The 10,189-nt window shown below is 43.4% G+C and overlaps 1 protein-coding gene across 1 annotated transcript; it reads right to left on the reverse strand.

Moving 5' to 3' along the window:
• Nucleotides 1-4,004: 4,004 nt before the first annotated feature.
• LOC121438775 lies at nt 4,005-9,741 on the reverse strand. Its single transcript, XM_041639190.1, is given in 6 exon segments — nt 4,005-4,094; nt 4,096-4,226; nt 4,229-4,581; nt 6,572-7,658; nt 7,694-7,721; nt 7,723-9,741. Coding segments are annotated over 6 exon segments (3,708 nt in total).
• Between the last annotated feature and the right edge of the window lie 448 nt (nt 9,742-10,189).

A 10,189-nucleotide genomic window follows, 5' to 3' on the forward strand; every position in this document is an offset into this window, starting at 1 on the left:
GCATTGCCTTGATGGCTAAGGACAATTAAAAACTGAACATTTAAAACACAGTCATTTGTACTTCTTTTTTTAGAAATTCCTTTTTACTGCGTGTGTTCAGGTATTTTGTCTATGCGTACATCTACATACCATGTATGTGTCTGGCATCTGAAGAGGACAGAAAGTGTACCAAATCTATGCCTCAATTTTAATTGTTTTTAGGTTTTGTTGTTTAGTTTCTTTAGTTCTTTGTATATTCTAGATACTAACCCTCTGTCAGATTCACACCTAGTACACCTTACAGAATGTGACAATAAAACCCTGTTGTTGAAGAAATTGTGGCTTTACTCACAGGATCTGGGGAGATGAAGCTGGTTCTACCTGGGGCCTCAACTCCATTGATAGGCTTCCACAGTGCCGGAAGGGGCCATGAAACTACTGCAGGAGAAAAGGAAGAGTCAGTTTTGCTTTTGTTAACAGGAAGAATTGCTAAAATTTATTCAGAGTCCCTTTTTTTACACACAAGGAAGCAGGCGATGAATACATTCAGAATAGAGCTCAATGGATAATCTTGGGCTTCTGGTATACCTTGATGTAGTTACCTGTACTTTCCAAGCAAATCACCCTAAAATTTAACGACTCTGAATAACGATTCATTGTTTGTCACTCTCCTGGATTGGTGCAATCTCATCACTGTTCCTGATGTTCACCAGAACAAAGCACAGCACTCCTCAGCATCTGAGACACTCCTCTCTACTTCATCTTTGCCCTAGACTTCTTCATAGATGAAGATCCCAGGAAAGAATACCAAAAGAACCAACCATTCTTATAGTATACAGTTTTGCCAAGCCTCCACTTGTTTCCTTTATTGATCCTTATTGACTAATGCAAAACATAACTAAACTGCAAGCCTGGGTAGAAGAGACAGAACATGGGAATCTGGAGAGTTTCTACCAGCTGAGTGTGTTACAGCAACAGCAGGTCATGACTGACACCCATGCTATTCCACCAGAATTCTGTCAGTGATATTGTCCTTTAAACATACTAAAAGACTTTTTGTGAAGAAAATATTTCCCTAGCAGTGAATATGGAGCAGATAAGCATCTATGGGCAGAGATCAAGTAGACATGATCAAGTGCTCTTTTTCTTGAGAAATGGCCTCAATTTAACGGAAAACGTTTTTTTTTTCAAGCTGCATCCTTCTATTTTATTTTTTTCCATTCAAAAACTTATACTTCCTCCCCTCCTCCCATTCCCCTCCTGCTCCCCCACTCACCCTCCTCCCTCCCCCTCCCTCCTTAAGAGAGGGAAGGGAACCCTGCCCTGTGGGAAGTCCAAGGCCCTCCCCCCTACATTCAGGCCTAGGAAGCTGTGCATCCAAATAGACTAGGGTCCCCAAAAGCCAGTACAAGCAGTAGAAACAAGTCCCAGTGCCTTTATCAATGGCTTCTCAGTCAGCCCCCACTGTCAGCCACATTCAGAGAGTCCGGTTTGATTCCATGCTCATTCAGACCCGGTCCAGCTGGATTTGGTGAGCTCCCATTAGAACAGGCACACTGTCTCAGTGGGTGGACCAACCCCTCATGGTCCAGACTTCCTTGCTCATCTTCTCCATCCTTCTGCTTTTCAACTGGACCTTGGGATTTCAGTCCATTGCTCTAATGAGGGTCTCTGTCTCTATCTCCATCCGTCGCCGGACGAAGATTCTATGGTGATATTCAAGATAATCATCAGTGTGATAGTGGGGCAAGGCCAGTTCAGGCACCCTCAGCTCTGCTGCCCAAGGACCTAGCTGGGGAGATCCCTGTGGACACCTGGCAACCTCTCTAGAGCCAAGTCTCTTGCCAACCCTAAAATGGCTCCCTTAATGTAGATATCTTCTTCCTCGCTCCTATATCCGCCCTTTCTCCATCTCCACCCTCCCACCCCCCAGCTCTCTCCTGTCTTTCCTTTCTCCCTTCTCTCTCCCTCTCCCCCTCCCCCTCCCCAACCCCACTCTTACCCTCACACCCATGCTCTCAACATTTGCCCGGCAATCTTGTTTTCTTCCAATTTTCAGAAGGAGCTATATGTATGTTTTCCTTTGGTTCACCTTGTTATTTGGCTTCTCTAGGATTACAAACTATAGGCTTAATGTCCTTTGTTTATGGCTAGAGTCCACTAATGAGTGAATACATACCATATTCATCTTTTGGAGTATGGCTTATCTCACTCAGGGTAGTGTTTTCTATTTCCATACATTTGCATGCAAAATTCAAGATGTCATTATTTTTTACCGCTGAGTAGTACTCTAATGTGTGTGTATATATATATTCTACACTTTCTTTATCCATTCTTCCAGTGAGGGCATCTAGGTTGTTTCCAGGTTCTGGCTATTACAAATAATGCTGCTATGAAGATAGTTGAACAAATGCTTTTGTAGTATGATTGGGTATCTCTTGGGTACCAAGAGTGGTATTGCTGGATCCTGAGGTAGGTTGACTCCCAATTTCCTGAGAAACCGCCACACTGCTTTCCAAAGTGGTTGCACAAGTTTGCATTCCCACCAGCAGTGGAAGAGTGTTTCCCTTATTCCACATCTCTCTAGCAAAGGCTATCACTGATGTTTATGATCTTAGCCATTCTGACGGGTATAAGATGGTATCACGGAGTTGTTTCCATTGTTTTTCTCTAATTTGGCTAAGGATACTGAACATTTCCTTAAGTGTCTTCCAGCCATTTGAGAGTTTTCTGTTGTGAATTCTCTCTTTAGTTCTGGACCAAGCTATTTAATTGGTTTATTTGGAATTTGGATGTCTAATTTCTTAAGTTCTTTCTGGGTCAATCATCTGACCTGTCAATTACACATGTGATAGCATCTGGGCCAGACAGATTGACCAAGATGGATCGAAAAAGACAGAAAGCCACGTTCACTAGGAAAGTGGTCTTAAATCCAGGAGGAGTTGTGAGGAAAGGTGGATATAAACAAAACGCAGTGTGTGAGATTCTCACAGGCATGGTTTTCAATGAAAAATAAATTGAAAGAAGATGAATCAACCTGGAACTATATCAATGTCAAATATTTTGATCTGAGTTATAACTGTATAGCTATTGATACATGCTAAATGTCATGAATTATACCATTACCATTTATTTATACACTTTGTTAATTATATTTTAATATATTCTCATTATTTTAGTATCAGATATTAAAGTGGAACAAAAGCAAAGACAGCATTTTAAAACTGTAGTTTCTGGACTGACATGTGATTTAGGGGAAAGAGCACTGGCTACTCTTACAAATAACCATACTTGGGTTTCCAGCATCACCTGATGGCCCACAATTACCTATTACTCCAGAACCAGAGAATCCAATGCCTTTTTCTGACCTATGGTGTGAGGCACATGTGCAGTACACTTAAACACATGCAGGAGAAAAGTCATACACTTAAATTAAAAAAAAATAATGTCCTTAAGTCATGGATCTTTGAAGTATAATGTATGCTGATTAAGTCATGCCTATAATCATTTTCCACTTTCTAGTTTTGGCTCTTACATTTTGTATGAAAGGCAAAAAAAACCTGTGAAACCTGGGCTTCTGAGAGGCAAGGTGAAGCAGAGCCCTCTATGGCCCATATTGTTTTTAGGAAGAGCAAAAAATTGAGTGCTGATACACTGATATATTTTTTATTTTTTAATTTTATTTAGAGAGACTAAACATATTCACTTGTCAATTTTCCTTCAGCTCAAAGATAATAGATAAAAAACATAAAGTTGAAAGTATACTCAAGAGTAACTGCTGATAAACAGTTCTGAAAAGGCAGAAAATGCACTTTTCTTTTACACAAAAGGTTAAATCTGTATTAGCAGCAAATTTTATACATAGAAATAAAGCTGGGTTTAAAACTCCAGATTTGTGTAAACATAAAACACATTCCTTTCATTTGTTAGGAAATCCAGAGCAGCCCTGTTCACTCTGGAAGGCTTCTTCCCACCATGGTTGTCCACAGTTGGCAGCTCACTTGGGTCCCCATCAGTCTTGGCTCTCAACCCAGACTTAGGTCCAACACCAGGTCAGAAAGGACATTCAGGTCTTTCAGGAACGGCTGAGCAGCCAGGATCTTGTCAATCTTCAGATTTTTGCTCAGAGTCAGGGAAAATCTTCAGCAGGGTCTCCCTCAGCTCGCTGGTCTCTGCAGAAGATCTCTGTTCTGGCATGAGATGGTCCTGATATATACTATGAATGGTGGTCAGGGATGTGAAGTGGGCTGCTGAGGAAGCCAAGGGCCTGAAGAGGCTCCCTGGTTCCCAAATGGAGGCTGGTGCCTGGTATTGGATACTTGGGTGTTAGGACTAGCTTGGAAAGTGCCGACATTTGGTAGGGCATTGAGTAATGGCTGCATGTCTCCAGAAAAGCCCTCCTTTCCAAGAAATTCTTCTAGCCGAGGCCCATTTCTTCCCAGCGGGTCGTCAGGAACCATAAATATGTCGCCCATGAACATGTACTAAAGCAATCTTTTGGCAATAATTTCTCTCCAGGACATTGACTCAGTCACAAACTCTCTGAAGTTATCATTGCTTACAATGACACCCCCAGTCTTTTCTGCTAAGCGTAGTAGGAACCTGTCAACATGAGAAGCATCTGCGCTCCGGTCTCTGCCGCTTTTGTCTGCATGCTGGTCTCTGCTGCTTGGGAAGTGTTTTTAAATCCATGAGGAGTTGTAACGGTGAATATAATCAAAAAACTATGTTGAGATTCTCAAAGGCATGGTTTCTAATGAGAAACAAAAAATGGAAAGAAGATAGATCCAACATCTTTATTGGATTATATCAATGTCCAATATTTTGATCTGAGTTATAACTCATTATCTGTTTATGAATGCTAAAAGTCATAAATTATAACATTGCCATTTATTTGTACATTTTAGTAATTATATTTTAATATATTCTCAGAATTTTAGTATCAAGATATTAAAATAGAACAAAAACAAAGACTTAGCATTTTTTAAACTTTATTTTCTGTGCTGAGATGTGATTTAGTGGTAAGAGCACTGGCTACTCTTACAAGTGACCAAATTTGAGTTTCCAGCATCACATGGTGGCTCACAATGATCTGTTACTCCGGAACCAGGGAATCCAATGCGTTCTGACCTTCATGGTACAGGGCACATGTGCAGTACACTTACACACTTGCAGGAAAAAAACTCATACACAGAAATATTTTTTAAAAAAATTATTTACTAAAGTCGTGCCTCTTTCCAGCATAACATATGCTGATTAACTCGACCATATAATAATTTCCCACCTTACAGATTTGGCTCTTACATTTTGTATGATAAGCAAGGATAACTTGTGAAACCTCGGCTTCTGAATGGCAAGGTGGAGCAGAGCCCTCTAAGACCCATATTGCTTCTATGAAGAGCACAAAGTTGAGTATAAGACACTGAAAAATTTTTCTTTATAATATTTTAATTTTATTTAAAAAGGCTAAACATATTCACTTGTCAATTTTTCTATAACTCTAAGACAATAGTTTTAAAAACATAAAGTTGAAAGTACACTCAAGAGTAACTGCTGATACACAGTTCTGAAAAGGCAGAAAATGCACTTTCCTTTTACAGAAAAGGATAAATCTGTATTAGCAGCAAATTTTATACATAGAAGTAAAACTGGCTTGGAAAATCCATATTTGTGTAAACATAAAACACATTCCTTTCATTTGTTAGGAAATCCAGAGCAGCCCCATTCATTCTGGAAGGCTTCTTCCCACAATGGTTGTCCACAGTTAGCAGCTCACTCAGGTCCGCATCAGCCTTGGGCTCTCAGCCAAGACTTACGTCCAACACTAGACCAGAAAGGACGTTTAGGTTCTTTCAGAATTGGCTGAGCTACCATGATCTTGTGGATCTTCTGTTTTTGCTTAGAATCATGGAAGATCTTCAGCGGGGCCTCCCTGAGCTCGCTGGTCTCTACAGAATATCTCTGTGCTGGCATGAGATGTTTTTTCTCTCTACCCGGAATGCTGGCCAGGGATGTGAAGTGGGGCTGCTGAGGAAGCCAAGAGCCTGAAGAAGCTCCCAGGTTTCCATATGGAGGCTGGTGCCTGGTGTTGGCTACTTGGTTGTTACGGCTCCGGGAAAACCGGTCCACATTAGGCAGGGCCCTGAGTAGAGGCTGCATGTCTCTAACAGAGCCCTCCTTTCCAAGGAATTCATCTAGCCGAGGCCCCTTTCTTCCTAGAGGGTCGTCGGGAACCATAAATATGTCTCCCACGAACGTGTATTGTAGCCATCTTTTGGCAATAATTTCTCTCCAGAACGGTGACTCATTCACAAACTCTCTGAAGTTATCATTGCTTACAATGACGCCCCCAGTCTTCTCTGCTAAGTGTAGTAGGAATCTGTCATCATGAGAAGCAATTCGTTCTCCAAAGGCCTTCCTGGAAGGAGTTAAAAATAACAATCCAAGCTCCTGGAGTTGGGTCAAGAAGTGCTGTTCTGTGGCATTAGGGTTGCGCCTTGTTCTCCACTGAGGCACAAACACGGTGATGTTCCTGTGTCCAAGCTCCCAAAAATATTCAACGGCGATTGCTATGCCACGGCAGCTAAAAAACTTGTTCAGACCATGGGTTAATGCGACACTACATCCATCTATAACAATATGCTTTAAATCTCTTCTGCCGGGTTCATTTTTTAATTCCAGCTTGTATGGTATTTTCAGCATCTCTCTGAATCTCTTAACCCCCGTAACTAGGGATTCAGTTTGATGCCCAGACTTAGGTCCAACATCACACCTGTAAGAACGTTCACGTTCATTCAGAATTGGCTGAGCTACCATGATCTCTTCGATCATCTGTTTTTGCTCAGAATCAGGGAAGATCTTCAGCAGGGCCTCCCTCAGCTCGTTGGTCCCAGCAGAATATCTCTGTGCTGGCATAAGACGATTCTCCAGTATACCTAGAATGCTGGTCAGGGACGTAAAGTGGGGCTGCTGAGGAAGCCAAGAGCCTGAAGAGGCTCCCAGGTTCCCATATGGAGGCTGGTGCCTGGTGTTGGCTACTTGGTTGTTACGGCTCCAGGAAAACCAGTCCACATTTGGCAGGGCCCTGAGTAGAGACTGCATGTCTCTAACAGAGCCCTCCTTTCCAAGGAATTCATCTAGCTGAGGCCCCTTTCTTCCCAGAGGGTCATTGGGAACCATAAATATGTCCCCCACAAAAGTGTATTGAAGTAACCTTTTAGCAATAATTTCTCTCCAGGACATTGACTCATTCACAAACTCTCTGAAGTTATCATTGCTTACAATGACACCCCCAGTCTTTTCTGCTAAGTGTAGTTGGAACCTGTCATCATGAGAGGCAATATGTTCTCCAAACATCGTCCTGGAAGGAGTAAATGCTAGTATTCCAAGCTCCTGGAGCTGGGTCAAGAAGTGCTGTTCTGTGGCATTAGGATTGCGCCTTGTTCTCCACTGAGGCACAAACACAGTGATCTTCCTGTGTCCAAGCTCCCAAAAATATTCAACGGCAATTGCTATTCCACGACAACTAAAGAACTTTTTCAGACCATGGGTAAATGCAACATTACATCCATCTATAACAATATGCTTTAAATCGGATCTGCCGGGTTCATCTTTTAAGTTCAGCTTATATGGTATTTTCAGCATCTCTCTAAATCTCTGAATTCCAGTAACTAGGGATTCAGTTTGATGGCCAGACTTAGGTCCAACATTAGACCTGAAAGAATGTTCACGTTCATTCGGAATTGGCTGAGCTACTATGATCTCTTCGATCTTCTGTCTTTGCTCAGAATCAGAGGTCTTCAGCAGGGCCTCCCTCAGCTCACTGGTCTCTGCAGAAGATCTCTGTGCTGGCATGAGATGATTTTTCTCTCCACTCAGAATGCTGGCCAGGGATGTGAAGTGGGGCTGCTGAGGAAGCCAAGAGCCTGAAGAAGCTCCCAGGTTTCCATATGGAGGCTGGTGCCTGGTGTTGGCTACTTGGTTGTTAGGGCTCCAGGAAAACCAGTCCACATTTGGCAGGGCCCTGAGTAGAGGCTGCATGTCTCTAACAGAGCCCTCCTTTCCAAGGAATTCATCTAGCTGAGGCCCCTTTCTTCCCAGAGGGTTGTCGGAAACCATAAATATGTCCCCCACGAACCTGTGCTGAAGCAATCTTTTGGCAATAATTTCTCTCCAGGACTCTGACTTATGCACAAATTCTCTGAAGTTATCATTGCTTACAATGACACCCCCAGTCTTCTCTGCTAAGCGTAGTAGGAACCAGTCAACATGAGAGGCAATTCGTTCTCCAAAGACCGTCCTGGAAGGAGTTAATGCTAGTATTCCAAGCTCCTGGAGTTGGGTCAAGAAGTGCTGTTCTGTGACATTAGGATTGCGCCTTGTTCTCCACTGAGGCACAAACACGGTGATGTTCCTGTGTCCAAGCTCCCAAAAATATTCAACGGCGATTGCTATGCCACGGCAACTATAAAACTTGTTCAGACCATGGGTTAATGCGACACTACATCCATCTATAACAATATGCTTTAAATCTCTTCTGCCGGGTTCATTTTTTAATTCCAGCTTATATGGTATTTTCAGCATCTCGATAAATCTCTCAACCCCTGTAACTAGGGATTCAGTTTGATGCCCAGACTTAGGTCCAACATCACACCTGTAAGAACGTTCACGTTCATTCAGAATTGGCTGAGCTACCATGATCTCTTCGATCATCTGTTTTTGCTCAGAATCAGGGAAGATCTTCAGCAGGGCCTCCCTCAGCTCGTTGGTCCCAGCAGAATATCTCTGTGCTGGCATAAGACGATTCTCCAGTATACCTAGAATGCTGGTCAGGGACGTAAAGTGGGGCTGCTGAGGAAGCCAAGAGCCTGAAGAGGCTCCCAGGTTCCCATATGGAGGCTGGCGCCTGGTGTTGGCTACTTGGTTGTTACGGCTCCTGGAAAACCAGTCCACATTTGGCAGGGCACTGAGTAGAGACAGCATGTCTCTAACAGAGCCCTCCTTTCCAAGGAATTCATCTAGCTGAGGCCCCTTTCTTCCCAGAGGATTGTTGGGAACCATCAATATGTCCCCCACGAATGTGTACTTTAGCCATCTTTTGGCAATAATTTCTCTCCAGGACACTGACTCATTCACAAACTCTCTGAAGTTATCATTGCTTACAATGACACCCCCAGTCTTTTCTGCTAAGTGTAGTAGGAACGTGTCACCATGAGAAGAAATTCCTTCTCCAAAGACTGTCCTGGATCGAGTAAACGGTGACATTCGAAGCTCCTGGAGTTGGGTCAAGAAGTGCTGTTCTGTGACATTAGGATTGCACCTTGTTCTCCACTGAGGCACAAGCACAGTGATCTTCCTGTGTCCAAGCTCCCAAAAATTTTCAACGGCAATTGCTGTTCTACAGCAACTAAACAAGTCACTGCCGTTTGAGGTATATGGTTTAGAGTCTGTACATGGGAACTGGGAAATTTTTTCTTCCATATTTTGCTCTGTGCGACTCTGTGTGTTCTTGGAAGTGGAATATCCTGTGAGGTCATTTGTGCTGCCCGCAACACCTGCACTTCTGCTCTGAGCAGCGTCTGGACACACGGAACAAGGGGCACAAGCACTGTGTCCTTGGAGCCTTTGGTTCTCTTTCTCAATTTCCTCCGGGAGCAATAATGGCTGTGTAGAAGGCCCATCCTTCCTGATGATGACTTCCTTAACAATCTCCTTGGAATTGCCCACGTTACTAAAGAATTTTACAGCGATGATATACGTCATTTCTTCTGTGCAGACACTCATATTTTGTTAATGTCTGCACCAACTTGACTTTCTGTATCAAATTGAAATGCCTGCACAAGTGAAAAAGAACAGGTAGGTCGTCACACAAAAACAGTTCAGCTCATAATTACCCCTTGTCAGTCAATAAATGAAAATATAGCCTTTGTTTCTATGGCCTGCCTGCACCAAACAGGGTAGGCGCTTTGTTTGCGACCTGCCCACCAGCACGGAGGCCTGATCTCTCGGCACCAGGAGACCCAGCATTGGGGTGAGTTTCTGGCCCCGCAGCGCCAGCCTGGGAAGGGGAGCTCAGAGGTTCCTTGGCCCCCTATCCTTCTTGAGCTCTCTGCAGGGCCTCTACTCCCTGCATACCGCCTCTTTCTTCCTAGCCCACCCAGCTTCCATCCAGAACCCTCCCCACTTTGGCCCCACCGCCCTCTTTCAGCAC

This window comes from Microtus oregoni, unplaced genomic scaffold (genome assembly GCF_018167655.1).
Source record: "Microtus oregoni isolate MIOR12 unplaced genomic scaffold, Mior012 000057F_ref0000458, whole genome shotgun sequence".
Taxonomy (NCBI): Eukaryota; Metazoa; Chordata; class Mammalia; order Rodentia; family Cricetidae; genus Microtus; species Microtus oregoni.